General features: G+C 40.8%; 1 protein-coding gene across 16 annotated transcripts in view; it reads right to left on the bottom strand.

The window, feature by feature from the left end:
• Positions 1 to 17729, bottom strand: part of RALGAPA1 (Ral GTPase activating protein catalytic subunit alpha 1) — a 138932-nt gene that overhangs the window by 97024 nt on the left and 24179 nt on the right. For all 16 annotated transcript variants that reach the window (XM_065064047.1, XM_065064048.1, XM_065064045.1 and 13 more), the window contains exons 9-15: positions 14526 to 14734; positions 13906 to 14145; positions 11539 to 11727; positions 10912 to 11049; positions 2983 to 3131; positions 1552 to 1681; positions 546 to 783 (exon numbers count right to left, since the gene is read on the bottom strand). In XM_065064047.1, coding sequence (XP_064920119.1) covers positions 546 to 783; positions 1552 to 1681; positions 2983 to 3131; positions 10912 to 11049; positions 11539 to 11727; positions 13906 to 14145; positions 14526 to 14734 — 1293 coding nt within the window. The remainder of the gene's footprint in view (positions 1 to 545; positions 784 to 1551; positions 1682 to 2982; positions 3132 to 10911; positions 11050 to 11538; positions 11728 to 13905; positions 14146 to 14525; positions 14735 to 17729) is intronic.

Raw genomic sequence — 17729 nt, 5'->3', positions numbered from 1 at the left:
AAGAGAATCCAGTTTTGCAACTCTCAGCCCTCTATCCAGAAGGACAGACTTCATGTTCCTTACCAACTCTGTAACAGCACCATTACAAGCAACTAGCCACCTCCACTCCCCATATTATGTCCTACAGAGTATTTCCTGCATTGTTTAGGAACCAGTTTAAAAACTGGTACCATTTATATGGATTATTAAAAGAGTCCCTTTCTCTTAAATAATCCAACAAAGTTGCTTTGACAAAACCTATCTTCACCATGGCTTAGTAATGAATTAGTACCCAAACAAAACTACGTCCATGTTGCATTTCATCTTTAAACAACATTCACTGGATTTCAGGATCAATATTCTAATTGCGCTTGCAATAGCCACTTGCTAGCTAGTTAATTTTTACTAGATCTATAATCTTTATTACTTTCAAGAAGTTATGATTAGCACTCAACTATTTAACTGCTTTGATAAAAGGAGAAAGGCATAACTCACTACAGTGTAACACTTTAGATTAAATTCAACACATCTCATATTCAAATGATGTGTATACAATGTTGTCTTACCTTTGCCTTTGTGTTTTTTCTGCTTCTGCTCACTTAATTTGTCCAACGGCAGATCACTGAGGTCCAGGCTATACAAGTTTCTAGCTAATACTTTAGTTAGTGTCTCCATTGTCAATGACCACTCAGTGGCCAGCTCTTCCCAATATGTCAGTGATGACATTACAGACAGCAAGTCATCCCAAAGTTCTCGAGAGATGTAGACATTTAGATTCGCTTTGATCCAAGCTACTATAAGAGTCTAAAAGAATAAAGTGAGAAAAGTTGGGTTCCAAACATAAGATTACAACATTCAAATGTTACTGCTTAAAAGGAAGGCTCTAACTGCCACTGAAATTTCTCTGTAGTCTTGACATTCTTTTCCTCACCAGTATGCACAGACTTTTCATGAATTATCAAGTGTTACGTTAACATGGGCTTCTGACTTAAGTACAGGAACAATTGGTTTGACTCATCTTTCAATATCTTGCAAGTTTTGCCAGAGAGTTTTGTAATACTGTTCTCAATTAGTTTTCATCACATTTGTATCTTGTGTATCCTTTTTTTTTCCTACTGAAGAATCTGGAGACTTTACAAATCCTATTTACAGAGAAGCCACCACAACAGCAATCTGTAACTATAAACTTTGAAAAGATCTGCTCCATCTTACTGCACGGAATAAACAAAAATCAGCTGGTTAGGTGCGGATGGCACAGAAGACTTTGTGCTGACTTGAGCTAATTTTGCAAAGGAAGCAGGCTAGAAATGCACACATTGCCTGTTATCCCATCTCAATTAAAGAGCAGCAATTTTCAAAATTTCATGATACCCCAAAAGCCATTGTCATGGTGTCATTAAATACAGGACAGAGAGAAACAAATGTAGCCAGTTCTTTAACCCACACCATTCGCATTATCTGGGTAACGTGATCAATCATTTACAAAGACAAAACAGCCAGCAGTGGTTGACGTATCTAATCTCTTGGTCAAAAATAAGCTGAATTAATTAAAGTGAATTTATGTTTAATTGCCTGGAAAAGAGGTCCTGCAAGTCTTCCAGCTAAAGTGGAGTTTTTTCTTCCTTGATACTGCAAGAAAGTTTGGGGTGGTATTTTCAGCACGGATTCAGTAACCCTGAGCAGCACAAGCAGCATCTGCTCCCTGCAAAACAATATTAAACTTAGAGTTACTATTTTGTTATACTTCTGTATATGCCAGGATACTTTTAAAGATAATAATCAAGCTTGATTTCATCAAACACATTCCAAACAGGACACAGTGATTACAAACAGCCTAACTTTGTTCTTGCCAAAAAAAAAAAAAATTACTCCAATCTTCTTTTCACACTTGAGAGTGAGGAATCCCTGTCACCCTCAAACATATGTCAGGTCATTCAAATACTATCACCTTCAATGGCCTAAAATTACAGGCAAAGTTTTAATTATGTTTCCATTCTGAGTTTGGTTTTTTTTTTTTTCCTTTTTTTTAAATGAAAGACAGGTTTTGGCAGTGTTACATTATCACTAACATACTTCATCACCATTTTGTGTGGCACAATTTTTGCCATCACAGTCTAGAGTAACTCCTTTGCAGTGATGTGGAACCAGGGAAGAAAATACTAATCTAGTGGAATCTGGTTTTTATTATTATTCCTCCCAAATTTCTCAGTGTCTGTCCTTGAACTGACTCCATATTTGCTCACAAGAGGAGACAAGCTTCACGTGACATGTAACACCACCTCTTCCTACCCAGAGTTCAGGAAATACCAGTGACTGACTGAATGCAAGTTAAGTTAAAATGGAGTAAATCAGCCATTTCAAATCCCCTTAGTCCTCTTGCTACTACTTCCTTGCAATGGAGAATGGTGGCTCTACATTATCTCATTAGAGACAGCTGTTTAAAGGACAGGGGAAAATAACAGAAATTAATCTGAAAATGGGGTCCCTTGTACTTGCTAGACACCTTAAGCAATGGAAAGGAACAAAACAGTAAAACAGTAGAACAGTACACAGACTCCTGTACACATTTACAGACTAGGAGCAACCCAAATCTGATTATAATAGTTATCCATGCTCATTGGAGGATTTTTTGGTTCATTTCTAAGTAAGGCTGCAAAGCTTCATGTATGTTTTCATATTTTAGCACTTTTGACACATGAGCAAAATGCTCTGGAATAAAAGTAATCAGTCACTCCTTACTAGCAGTCTGTATTTCCTAGCTTACTTCTTTTCTCAGTGATGGCTAAGCTGCCTCAAACTAACTAGATGCTTACTACTGGGTTTAACAGAGCAGATACCCTTTTTCCTTGTGGTAAGGTGCTTGTGATATTAAAGCCCATGGATTTACCGATTTAGAGAAACAGGTTTACACAGTCAATACCACTCTACTGTGTCTACTAACAAGTAAATTTCCACATTTATCTTGTGAACTTATAAACTAAGATAAAAGCATTAGCATTTTACCATGTCTTCTTGTCCATAGTCACTTGGACTACCATGTGACGGTAGATATTAAGAATGCGTTTACACATATCAGTGTGTTCATCCAGTAGAGCTTTAATTTCATTTGCAGGTTCAAGAAAGAATATATTTGAAGAATTTATTATGAACACCTGTAAGTAGAAAAGAATGGATGTTAAGAGCTTGAAGTACTTTGACATTTTCAGCAACTCAGTTGATAGTAACCAGGAGGAAAAAAATCTATGATTAACAGAAGAGGCTGTATATGCACTCGAAAGCATATATTTAAACATAAATTAGCTTTATGTGATGATAAAGCAACCATAAGACTTTTTACCCCCCTTTTTTTTTTCTATAAAACCTAATTGTATATTTTTGCTCTCATGGACAGATGGTGCAACAAACTACTCAATACTACTCAAAATTTTAATATGATGGACACAAATATCTCAGTAAAGAAGACCACTGCCAAACAGTTCCACCTGTAAGCCAGCAACTGAGCAGTATAATATATGCTAAACTACTTGAAATAGTCCTGGTACACAGTGTGTGCTTCAGCATGACAAGGCCTGCATTATGTTCGGGGCAACTAAAGCACTGTGAACTGTGCGGCTTACCAAAAGTAGGAAACAGGATACCTTCTCCAAAATGGTTGAATTCAGTGGACAGTGAATTAAGCCTTACAGAACGAAAATGATGAAAACAAAGGAGGCAAATACACCGTATGAGTTACAGGAGCTACTACTGAAGTATTGTTATATTTTTGAGTAAGTTTAGGAAGTATTTGAATCACAGTGAGCCCTAGATTTCTAAATATTTGTCTTTCTTAATCCACATGTACAGGAAATCATTGGTTCTACCATTGTAATTCTCCTCTACTGAGAGCTTTGGATTTTAGTAATTAAAAACCATAAGTATGCAGCTTTACATTCACTAGACTCAACTAATGAATCTATCCTAGACTAAGTGCCTAGAAATAAGTCTCTGCAAGAACTAAATGGGAAGAAAACTCAAGACAGAAGACTTGGATTCTTGATTCACAGAGAAAGTCAAATGTGGTTCCAGGGCAGGAAACCTCTCAAATTCACACATGGTACTGGGTTAAAATCATGTCTTGACTCTGGTTTGGACTAAAGAAGATATTTGCTGGTCAAATGAACCTTTGTCTAAAACATGAAGAATGTCCCAGACATTCTCAGATGTGCAAACCTTAGTAATACATTGCAAACAGGTGTTTTCTCAGAAACACCTCATATTCTAAATAGTCATTTTATGCAAAGATTATGAAGCTCAAATTATTGTAACATATTTGAATTTAAAAGTGATTTGCATTAAAAAGTTTATTTCTATATACAACAGTGTACAGCACAACAGAAACCCCTATTCAGGAAATCATTCAAGCTGTGGTAAAAGCAATGAATTCTAACTACAATGGTCACCCATGGTAAAAGCGCACACTCTAAGTGGTAAACGCACATATTTTGTTCAGAATCAGTTTTCTTCTAGATAAAAGAACACTATGGAGGCTAGAGTCATATACACACCTGCATGTATGTGCAAGCACATATTATATATAAAGAGCACACATTTTATATGACCTTAAGATCATTTCAAAGACGCTCAAATTATACTCACTTGATTTTCTTCATAGAATCATCATGGAATAGTTTGGGTTGAAAAGGGCTTTAAAGATCATCTAGTTCCAATCCCCTGCAGTGGTCAGGGACACCTTCCACTAAAGCAGGTTGCCACATCCAACCTGGCCTTGAACACTTCCAGGGATGGGGCATCCACAGCTTCTCTGTGCAACCTGTCCCAGTGCCTCACCACCCCCAGGGTGAAGAATTTCTTTCTCAGATCTAATCTAAATCTACCCTCTTTCAGTTTAAAGTCATTACTCCTTGTCCTGTCACTACATGCCCTTGTGAAACGTCCCCCTCCAGCTTTCCTGTAGGCCCCCTTTAGGTACTGGATGGCTGCTATAAGGTCTCCCTGGAGCCTTCTCTTCTCCTGGCTGAACAACCCAAACTCTCTCAGCCTTTCCTCATAGGAGAGGTGCTCCAGCCCTTTGATTATCTTAGTGGCCCTCCTCTGGACCCTCTCCCAACAGGTCCATGTCCATCTTACGCTGGTGGAGGCCCCAGAGCTGAACACAGTACTCCTGGTGGAGTCTTCACAAGAACAGAGTAGAAGGGGAGAATCACATCCCTCAACCTGCTGGTCACGCTTCTTTTGATTCAGCCAGCATACAGTTAGTATTCTGGGCTGCAAATGCACACTGCCAGCTCATGTTGAGCTTCTCATCAACCAACACCCCAAGTCCCTCTCCGCAGGGCTGCTCTCAATTCATTCTCTGCCCATGCTGTATTTGTGCTTGGGATTCCCTTGACCCATGTGCAGGACCTTGCACTTGGCCTTGTTGAACTCCATGAGGCTTGCACGGGGCCAAGTCTCAAGCCCATCAAGGTCCGTTTAGATGGCATCCTTTCCCTCCATTGTGTCAACCGCACCACACAGCTTGGTGTCATCAGCAAACTTGCTGAAAGTGTACGCAATCCCACTGTCCATGTTGCCAACGAAGATGTTAAACAGTGCCGGTCCCAGTACTGACTCCTGAGGAACACTACTCATCACTGGTCTCCACTTGGACATTGAGTCATTGATCACTACCCTTTTGAGTGCAGCCATCCAGCCGATTCTGTATCCACCAAGTAGTCCATCCAATTTAGAGACAAGTATGTCATGTGGGGTGGCATCAAATAATTTCCACAAGTTCAAGTAGATGACATCAGTTGTTCTTCCCTTATCCGCCGATGCTGTAGAAGGCCACCAAATTTGTCAGGCACAATCTGCCCTTAAGTGTTGGCTATCACCAGTTCCCTCTTTTATTTTCCATGTGCCTCAGCATATTTTCCAGAAGGATCTGTTCCATGATCTTACTGGGCACAGAGGTGAGAGTCAATGGCCTGTAGTGTCCGTGGTCTTCCTTTTTTCCCCTTTTTAAAAATGGGAGTTATCTGTCCCCTTTTCCAGTGAGTAGGAACTTCACTGGACTGCCATGACTTCACAAATACTATGGACAGTGGCTTAGTAACTTCATCTGCCAGTTCCCCCAGGCCTTGCAGATGTATCTCAGAATTACAGAATCACAGAATGTTAGGGATTGGAAGGGACCTCGAAAAATTATCTAATCCAATCCCACCACCGGAGCAGGAACACCTAGAGGAGGTTACACAGGAATGTGTCCAGGCAGGTTTTGAATGTCTCCAGAGGAAAAGACTCTACAACCTCCGTGGGCAGCCAGTTCCAGTGTTCTGTCACCCTCACTGTGATGAAGTTTCTTCTCAAATTTAACTGGAACCTCTTATGTTCCAGTTTGTACTCATTGCCCCTCATCTTGCCACTGGTTGTCACGAAGAAGAGCCTGGTTCCGTCCTCGTGACACTCACCCTTTATATATCTGTAAACATGAATGAGGTCACCCCTCAGTCTCCTCTTCTCCAAGCTGAAGAGACCCAGCTCCCTCAGCCTTTCCTCATCAGTGAGATGTTCCACTCCCTTAATCATCTTTGTTGCCCTGCTCTGGACTCTTTCCAGCAGTTCCGTGTCCTTCTTGAACTGAGGCACACAGAACTGGACACAATATTCCAGATACAGTCTCACCAGAGCAGAGCAGAGGGGAAAGATAACCTCTCTCGACCTATTAACCACCACCCTTCTAATACATCCCAGGATGCCATTGGCCTTCCTGGCCACAAGGGCACAGTGCTGGCTCATGGGCGTCCTTCTGTCCACCAGGACCCCCAGGTCCCTTTCCCCTACACTGCTCTCTAATAGGTTTTTCCCCAACTTATATTGGAACCTGGGGTTGTTCCTGCCCAGATGCAAGACTCTACACTTTCCCGTGTTATATTTTTCCCCACCCAACTCTCCAGCCTGTCCAGGTCTCTCTGGATGGCAGCACAGCCTTCTGGTGTGTCAGCCACTCCTCCCAGCCTGGTGTCATCAGCAAACTTGCTGATAGTGCACTCTATTCCCTCAACGAAGTCGTTGATGAATATACTGAATTGTACTGGTCCCAGTACTGACCATTGAGGGACTCCACTAGATACAGGCCTCCAACTGGACTCTGTCCCATTGACCACAACTCTCTGGCTTCTTTCCTTCAGCCAGTTCCCAGTCCACCTCACTACCCAATCATCCAGACCACACTGCCTCAGTTTAGCAGCAAGAATGCTGTGGGAGACTGTGTCAAATGCCTTACTCAAGTCAAGGTAGACCACATCCACCGCTCTGCCATCATCTATCCACCCTGTTATGTCCTCATAAAAAGGCTATGAGGTTGGTTAAGCATGACTTGCCCTTGGTGAAGCCATGCTGACTGCCCCTAATGACCCTCTTATCCTTGATATGCCTTGAGATGGCACCAAGGATAAGTTTTTCCATCACCTTTCCAGGGATGGAGGTGAGGCTGACCGGTCTATAGTTAACTGGGTCCTTCTTCTTGCGCTTCTTGAAGACTGGAGTGACATTTGCTTTCCTCCAGTCCTCAGGCACCTCTCCTGTATCCCACGACTTAGCAAAGATGATGGAGAGTGGCCCAGCAATGACCTCAGCCAGCTCCCTCAGCACCTGCGGGTGCAGCCCATCTGGACCCATGGATTTATGGATGTCCAGATTGCTTAACTGGTCCCTAACTCAGTCCTCATCAACCAAGGCAAGCTCCTCCATTGTTCTGACTTCCTCTGGGGCCTCAGTGGTATGGGGCTCCTCAGGACAACCTCCAGCAGTGTAGACAGAGACAGAGAAGGCATTCGGTAACTCTGCCTTCTCTGTATCTTCTGTCACCAGGGAACCCACCTCAATCATCAGTGGGCCTACACTGCCTGTAGTGTTAGTTTTATCTGCCATGCATTTGAAGAAGCTCTTTCTGTTATCTCATCAAGTCCCATGGACCTGTGCACCTTCAGGTTCTGCAGACAGTCTCCAACCTGATCTTCTCCAGTGGGCAGTTCTTCATTCTCCCAGTGCTTACCTTTGCCTTCTGCAACTTGGGTAGTGTGGCTAGAGCACTTGTCAGTGAAGACTGAGGCAAAAAAGTCCTTAAGTACCTCAGCTTTCTCCATATTTTGGGTAACTAGATCTCCTGCTTCCTTCCAGAGAGGGCTCACATCTTCCTTAGCCTTCCTTTTATCACTGCCATACCTACAGAAGCTTTTCTTGTTGCCCTTGACGCCCCTGGCTAGATTTAATTGTATCACGGCTTTAGCTATCTGATCTCTGGCTGCTCAGACAATTTCTCTGTATTCCTGCCAGACTACCTGTCCTTGCTTTCAGCCCCTGAAGACTTCCTGTTTGAGTTTGTCCAGGAGCTCCTTCTTCATCCATAGAGACCAACAGGTGTTTCTGTCTGACTTCCTCTTTCTTGGGATGCATCACTCTTGATCTTGGAGTACGGGATCCTTGAATATTAACCAGCTTTCCTGGGCCACTCTTCCCTCAAGGGCTTTATCCCATGGTACTCTACCAAGAAGATCCCTGAAGAGACCAGTTTGCTCTCCTGAAGTCCACGGTAGTGAGCTTGCTGTGCACTCTCCTCGCTGTCCCAAGGACCCTGAACTCCACCACTTCACAGTCACTGCAACCAAGTCTGCCCTTGGGCTTCACATTCCCCTCTCTTTGTTGGTGAGAAGAAGGTCCAGCATAGCACCTCTCCTCATTGGCTCCTCTATCACTTCAAGAAGAAAGTTAGAATTAACACATTCCAGGAACCTCCTGGATTGCTTATGCCCTGCTATGTTTCCTCTCCAACAGATACTGAGGTGATGTAAGTCCCCCTATGAGGACTAGGGCTTGTGAATGTTAAGCTGCTATTATCTGTCTAAAAAGGGCCTCATCCGCTTGGTCTTCCTGGTCAGTGGCCTATAGCAGTCCCCCACTACAATGTCACCTGTCCCTGCCTTCCCTTTAATCCTGACCCATAAGCTCTCAGTCAGCTCCTCATCCATCCACAGGCAGATCTCCATGCTGGTCACTGACACAGAGGGCGAACCCCTCTCCTTGTCTCCCCTGCCCATCCTTCCTAAAGAGCCTGTAGCCTTCCACTCCAACACTGCAGTCACAGAAGCCATCCTACCACATCTCCATGATGGCAATAAGATCAGAGCCCTGCAGGCACACATGTGTCTCTGTCTCCTCTTGTTTATTCCCCATGCTATGTGTGTGTTTGCACAGAGGTATTTCAGTTGGGCCCCCGATTAAGCTGATTTACTGGCTGGAGTGGCTGGAATTCCTTTGTGCTGCTCTTCGGGTGCTTTCCTGCTGACTCATGAACTTTCTCCAGGCCATTGTTGTCAAACTGGTAGAAAGGGGATGGACTGAGTTCCCCCTCCTCTAGCAACTTTAGTTTAAAGCAGCATAGCTCTCCAGAGAGTGTGTCAGGTCACCAAATGGGCGCGCACTGTACCTCTCAGAAGAGAGTCCTCTACCACTACTGCCCGTCATCTTCTCTCAGATGCACTGGTTGTTATACAGGGAGCAGAGCGGGCTGCCTTAGCTCCAGAACCTTTCCTCATGCAACCAAGTCTTTGCTCTTCAGCCTACAGAGCAGTGAAGCAGTTCTGCAAGGGCATCTCAAGCTTCAGGGAAAGTCTCCTCCTTCTGCTGGTCCTTGTTGTTGCAAGCTTTAATTCTTCTGCATTATTGCCCCGCCCCCGCTTCTGTGCATGCTCATGGGGGAGTTTTTAGCTGTTTGGCCATGGTCTGTGGGTCCACTGCCAACTGTGCTTGGAATCAGCTATCTAACTCCTTCTCAGCCCCCCTGATGTTATGGAGCCTCCTCACTGCCTCCTGCAGATCAGCCACCTGCTGCAGGAGGTCTTCCACTTTGGCACACTTTTTGCAGACAGGTTTGCTTCCTGTCCCTGCCCCAGGAGAAAGGTCCAGACACTGCCTGTGGTCTGAGGTCTGCACTGCAGCCTCTCCCTTCAGCAGCTCCATCTGCGCAGAGGCATTGGCCACTGCTGCAGTAGATGGTGCTGACCCCCCAGCCAGAGCTGCGGCCTTTGCTCTCAGACAAGTGACCACCATCCTGCTCGGAGGGGCAGGTAGGATGAGCGCACTTGACCTCTGCAGATGGTCACAGAACAGTACTCAGTTGCTGGGTTATGTGCACTTAAAATCTCCTATTCAGGCAGTGGAATGTTCCTCCTTCACAGAGATGCCCTCCCTGTACCAACTGCCATGCCAGGCCCCATTTGCCCACTGTATTTGCAGCACTCCTCAACTTCAGCGAAGCATTTTGCTGAACATTTGAAATTACATAATTTCTACCCTGCCAAATTTCCTAGAAGCAGTTAAAAAACTTCTGTTAGGGAACTTCTACAACTCTCCAATTCCTTAAGTATATCCCTGAAGCAGAGAGTTGTGGTGTCTGATCCAATTTTTCACACACTTCTGTACCCATCCAATCTGTAATTCAGATAAAGATGAGAAGGTATCCCTGTACACCTAATTATTCACATTAGGAAAACTGCAGGTTTGGATTTTTTGTGTTTGGTGACTAATAGTTCAAAAGAAAAAAGCTTCTAAGCACTCTCATTACACACTTAATCATAATAATTTGAAGATGTGACACTCTTTTTTCTGTGATATGATGCAGAGCAGAATGCATGACCTGATGCAAAATTAAAACGTTTTTTTACTGTGTTATCCAATTGTGTATACACAATATAGTCAATAAAGATATAGTGAACCACTGCCATTATTCTAACACTATTATTCATCATACTTCTAAAATCTAAAATAATTTTTAAAATTCAGAGATGCTTGGAAGGAGCATAGGATTCCCTTGCAGAAGTATTGCACTACATTCCACTCTTTACGTAGTGATAACAAAAGATTTATTATTAGGATGAAAGTCATATATCCTACCTGCAATACTGACTGCACTCCGGCTCGTACATTTTGCTCTTCAGTATCAATGTCAGATATTTTATGCAAAGTGTCTTCATAACAGCCATTTCTTCCCCAGTTTGAATTTCTGACATGACTGGAGTTCATCTCTTTTTCCTGAAAAATATTTTTTCTTGAAATCCCACAGATATGTAGAGAGGTACTTTTGTTTTATAATAAAGGTAAAAGGATATTATAGATACTAAATAAAAAACAATGTTAGACAGATGTTTAAGATGCTTCTTAAAGACACAACTATAACTTAAGAAGTTGGTAGCAACTATTTTAAAGTATCTGGATGAAATAACTATTATTTTTCCACATCCTTTTATTTGTACATCATTTTTACACAGCTGAAGATTGGCATCCACATCTTGAAAATAGTTCATAAAACTATATGAAACTTTAAATAGAATTAACCATATGAAAAATCTACAGGTAATGGATCAAATTGGCAGCCCATTCAGACACTGTTTAATCACCACTGATTTTCCACAACAGATGCTCTAACATCAAATTAAAGCACATAAAATCTGTCAAGGAGTCCACTTGTCTGCCTACCAGCATATAAAAAAAATGCATGAATATTAACCAGCAATATTTTACCTCTTCTCTGTCTTTTGCTTTCTCTGATGAATTGTGGTCACCATTTTCATCACAATCTACAGTTGTGCACTGCATCATTTCTTCAGGTTCTTTCATAAATAAAGGCTTGTCTTCTTGCTGAATCCACTCCTGATACACCTTTACCACTTTCCTCATGGCAGCTGCTTCACATATCGGTAACAGAAATGCCTGTGAGTAAAAAACAAACAAACAAACAAGAACACTTGAAATCATGTTGGGCTCTATAATGTTCAGGTTCTAAGGGATAAGCAGAAAAAAAAAATAGAGCCACTGTACGATCTTAACAAATAAATTACTCCTAAACTTACACGTTCGGACACTTTTTTCATCTGTAAACGTGACAAAAATGTTTTCACAAGAAAACTTGTCAAGAAAGTACTTCAAAAATTTCACTGTCAAGGACAGAAATATGAGAACCCATACAGGTATATCTACTCAGGATCTAGCCTGCTGAAATTAAGACTCAAACACTCATCAAAAGTATGCAAAACGAATGAGCAGAAGTTTATATTACAACATCTTCCATTCAGAGGATTTGGAAAAGTAAAGTTCTAAATGACTATGAAAAATTCAAGTGACACACAGTACTGGCAGCCGCGTATCTTATCTTTAGCTAAATGAGATTTTACAAAACAGTATCCTTAAAACAAATTACTCCCTAAAAATACATCAGAATTATTGTTTCAAAAACTCGTGCATTTGAGCCAGTGTGATGGCTGATCAGTGCCCTCTGCAGGAGGTTTTCTGCATCTGCTGTGCTCGTGACAACTAGTTGCAGATTAGAAATTTTTAACACTAGCCAGGTTTTAGCTAACTATAAATACATTTATCAAAGACCATGACACCCTAACTGTATTATAAAAAAGAACAGATAAACTACACTAACACACAGTTCTACAGAGTCCATGGTGTGAATGTTGAAAACTCATTGCCCATGTCTTTCAGGAGTGCCCACTTGACACAAGCCGTATGTTCTCTCTCTGGAAATACGCATCACATACCAGTATCCCACTAAAAAGAATTTTGCTGTGTATGACAGAATTCAACTAACAAGTCACACACTATCACTCATCAAGTCTAACAGTTTTCTGCAAGCTGAGATACTTTTTTTGTACCCAGAGTCTAAAACGTATAAAACTTTTTTTCTACAGACAATCTTCCTATCACCCAGTACAACTGAAACCTCCTCCTGACTGGAATAACTTAGCCCTAATGCTTTAGAAACATTACAAACATCTGGCGTATTAGAAAGGAACTTGCACTGAAAACGTCTGGCTAAGCAATTACTTAAATGAGACCTGGTAACCACACATGAAATCCAAATAATCTACATAACTCACAGAGTGTCTTTCAAAAATAACAAAGAAAATCGCCTTTGCTGTCTCTTTCATTGGGCCAGGGGGGGATGACAGTTTCTAAATAGACCATCAATAATTTACACTCTACATTCAATGTCTCGAACTTCGTAAACCCCTGAGCAGCAGCTGAATTCAGATAACTCAGTTATCTCCCTCAGTAACAAGTCCCAGATCTTCAACAGATTGGATGTGGATAAGCTTCTGACATTTATTTGCCTCATTCAAAAATATTCATTTCATCCAGATATACAAAAGTAGTCTCCTGCTGTTTAAAGCAATCAGTATCATGTATTTCAACTGAAACTTAAGTATACTATGATTTTGAAAGATGTCTCCGTCTTTTGATCTATAGCATGAGGCATATAGAAAGCTGATCTTGTTCTGTTCTCCCACACTGAACTCAAAGTTATGTATTTTCATATTATAGACTCCATATTCTAGCATATGTTCTCAGTTTAAATTTCTTTATAAGCTTTCGGTTGAGAAACACTATTTTGAATGTTCAGCTAACATATCTGGTTGCAGTAAAGTCAGAAGCAGAAGCTGTTGTCTTCTATAGCCATCAATCCTCCTCTTTTGATGAACGCTATCAAGGTAAGGACATCTGACTGCTCCTAAAACAGCTTTTTAACAGCTGCAGACTCCCACAGGAGGCTTATTTTAATATGCTTGGTTGTGAGCTCTAATATGTATGAGGTTTATGTATTAAAAGATCAAATGTTCCTGTCTATGGGGAACTGTAAAGTCCAAGTAAAATGCTGTTGAACTAGTTATTAAAGAAATAAAATTAGAAAAATCAGGAACTGGGGATATTCTACACAGAAAACACTTTAGAATTCTAACTTTTCAATTCTTAAGCCTTAAGGGCAGGGTGACAGAAAAAAACTCTGCATTTTTATAATGTGCTTAACAAATGCTCTTGGAAGAAAACTATGATAATTTATAATATAATAATCAAGATTCTTGCATTCTAAAGAAGGTTCTTTACCTGTCGAAAAATCTCAGTTAGAAAATTAACATTGTTTCTTTTTGAAGAAAAGACTTTCCGGACAATTTCAATATCAGTTAAATGTTCTTCATCAATACTGCAGAGGCTGGAAGAACTTGGTTCTCTCTCTGTCAGAGTACTTGTGTTAGAATGAGATTGTTCTGGCTCTGCATTTCTGTCCTGCTTATCAGAACTGTCATTTTTGCTGTCCTCCCTTGAAGCCATGCTAGCAGCTGCTCTCTGAAAAAAAAATTAAAGAATATTCCATAGCTCATTTCTGGTATGACAAGTGAACAGTACAATTTAAGTCATACAACAGTATAATTTAGAACAATACAAAAAAATCAGAAAATTAAAAACAAACAAACAAAAAACTAGGATTCGCTGCACTTCTTATGTCTATTCGGTAAAAAACAAAATAGCAGAATTTGGAAAAAAAAAAAAAAGAAAAGAGAAGCATAGCAAGTCCTTCTAAAGTGAATTCATAACCAGAAAAAATGTTTAGAAATTCCTTTTTTTAATTCTTCATTAGTTATAATTATCGTAAGAGCACACATTGCTGACATGAATAAAACAAGGTTATGAAAACAAACACTTTTTTGTAGATTTGTAGGTTTTACCTGAATATTCTTTGGCACATTTTCACCTTCCATCCCAGGAATATGAGGTCCTGTATGAGGTTTTGGCTCAAGCCAGAAAGACACCAACCATCGAATTACAATAACACGAGCCTTAATAAAAGGTTCCTTTGTGCAATATGTTGCCTCATTGGTTTCAGCATCTTTCTTAACCATTACGTAGTGTGGCTTTGGTCTCATTTGTGGTATATCTGTAAAGGAACACAACATCTTAAAAACACACGCAGAGAGAAAGCTCTACAGAAGAAAGAAATCCTAAACCCATGGCTAATACACATGAACTTTCAGTGGTACCGCTTTTTCATATTCGCTGTTGCACAACTCATCCCAAGATGTGCCAAAATGGATGCAACAGAGATTTCAAGGCAAGACTCTAAGACATCAAAAGGCTGCAATTTCCTCCTACAGGAAGACAATATTGCTGGCCCAACAGACAGCAACTTTTTTCATTTTGTACCTGAAAGTGATTTCTGTAGCCTTCCATCCCTGCTTGCTTTTCTAAACAAGTAAACACATTTCTTTTCCTTGTTTTCAGCTTTTTTAAGCAATGTGGTATACTCAGTATTTAAATACAAACTTCAGCAAACTCATTACTTCACATTTTAATTGAAAACTACAAAGGAGTTCTAAGTAGCAAAATAACTGTTAACTAGACCAGAACATGGCCTATACAAGAAAACCATTTTCCTATAGAATTAAGATATTGTCAAATTTCTTAATTTTTAAGAAGCGTTTATAATTGTTTAAGTTACGAAGCAACAATTTACATAACTCATACCATTTTACAGCCTTTTAGGACTACCAAACCTACTGGGAAATGCAGATGCAGTTCAGATGCAAGGGATCACCACATTTCCTAATGCATCGCCAGAAAGATCTCTGTGCTGGTCTGCAGTAATCCACAATAAAGCAATATAACTAGCAATAAGGGTCATCAGCTCTTTACTGATATAGTTCTCAACATCTATTCAAGGCTACCATGGGAGAGCTTTAATTCCAAACTGTATTCCAACAGCATCTGCAGTAAACACTGTCTATTCTGGCCCCGCAATAGGTGAAAGATGAATAGAACTGAGAGAAATCCTGCTCCGAAATCCTGCTCCAAAGCTCTGTGAGTTCCACGGCTTCATCTAATGCCACATCTCCACGTGCTAATTTTACTGGACTCTGCTGCCAGAGCAAGGGCACACGCACCAGCCTATGACTTTGCCACAGATGACCTTGTAGCAACAGGTTCTGTGGCTGCTTGTAGGGAATGTAATGAGTGATGCCCAGCAGCATGCCAGCTGGTAGCAGTGTGGTTATTCGGGGTTTGTAACCTACAATTCCGTTTTCTCCATCCCATGTTCTACATGATGGTTCAGAACTGTTCAGCTTCTCTGGTTCTCTACTATGCTAGTGACAAAGATGCTGACAGTGTCATGTGTATTCCTGAATCTGCTTTAGAAAAAATGTGACAGTTTTTAATAATTCAATGTGGGCAGAAGTGACACATGCAGTAAAAGTGTTACAAAGATTGAGGTAAGGGAAGCACATGGATGAACAGTTTTAAGATTGTGCATAATGCACATTTCTGCAGGGACAAATAACACAGCTGGAATTGAACTGGGCTGTTGATATCAGTGAACTCAACACTGCAAAGTGTCATTTCTGGGTTTCACAATGCCAAGACAAGGCACAGAACAGCTCTGCAATACCAATCATCAACTTGAAACAGCTACAAAACTACCAGGTGTGAATGACATTTCTCCAGGAATGGTGCCCCAACTCTATTCCTAGTTCTAGAAGGGGAAGTACGAAATCTGTTCCGATATAAAAAGTAGATGAAAATTTTTTGAGGCCTGATTATGACATGTGCTGTCAAGAACACACCCTGCTGCTGGTGGTTTGGTATCAGGATTTTCTTAGGGTGACAACACACATGCACACACAACAACAAAAACCAAACCAAACCAAAAACCAACAAAGCCTCCAAACAAAACAACCAACCAACCCAGACACACCACACAAAAAGGAGGAGGCACGGAAAACACAGAAAATGATGGTTCTATACAAATATGAAGAGTGATAGATCTGAGAGAGTTGGTATTTTAGCACTGCCTCAACTCTTCTATAGCTTGCAGTACATGAGTAAGAGGCACATTCCATGGTTTTACAGGCCAGAAGGAAGTTTAAAGATACTAATAGTGGGAGTCAAAGAAGATGCAAAGTAGTCATGTTTAAGAGCATAAAGTTGTTCCCCAACTATATCATCCTAATGCAAGGTCAAGAGTTGTTTTAAGGGATCCAGCATAACTTTTGCCAGGTTACGGTATCATAATCCAGGAGGAATAAATCTGGACAGCAGCAGCGAAGAAATAATTACCTACTATCTAGGCAATTAACTTACGACAGCCATGTAAACTTCTAGGCATTTGAAGTGAATACAGCCTACCCGCCAGCCTACTGTAAAGCTTTCTTTGTTAACGTTGCAAATACATAACACAACATTCCCCACCAGCACCAAGGATATCCAAGCTGACATATCTCAGTGTCACTTCAACACATATAAAACTAGTGATAAACTCATCATGATGCCGCTAAACTGAAGAGTGTTTCCAGAACAGCCTTTAAAGTTACATCCACTGTTTTTAATACAAGCATTCTTTTTAGAGGAAAAAAACTACATGACTCTTGCATACTATCCATCTAAGTAATGAATGCACAGAGTACTTTTTTAAAAGCTTACAAAGAGTTTATTTGCTACAAAAAAACCCAGTACATTGTTTTCATTCTGTGGAAAGCAGCAGGTTAGTAAGAAAATGAAAAATTAATATATCTTAAATCAAGGTGTGTTTAACACCACAATCAGTGGAAAAAAAAAAAAAAGAAGCAAATGCCTGGTAATCCAGTGTTTAAAGATGCAAAAAATCATTTCTCTCTGGTATCTACTAGCGTTCAGCAGGGCATGAAGGCTGCAATACTGGCAGTATTTTGAAAAGGACAAGGCATGCAGTAGACATGCAGTAAACACGTCTTCACAGCACACTGTCTCCTGTAGTTTCAAGATATCCTCTCAGAACATCCTCTCTACGTCCTCTCAATTTATTATGTGCTGCAGCTTCTTCTCAAATGTATCCTCCTTCAGTCGATTCTTGTATTTTCACACTTCTGTCCATCTTGGAAGTAGGTGTAAAGGCTCCAGAT

Source organism: Columba livia, chromosome 5 (assembly GCF_036013475.1).
Source record: "Columba livia isolate bColLiv1 breed racing homer chromosome 5, bColLiv1.pat.W.v2, whole genome shotgun sequence".
Classification (NCBI taxonomy): domain Eukaryota; kingdom Metazoa; phylum Chordata; class Aves; order Columbiformes; family Columbidae; genus Columba; species Columba livia.
This window is presented reverse-complemented; position numbering and strand designations above follow the sequence as displayed.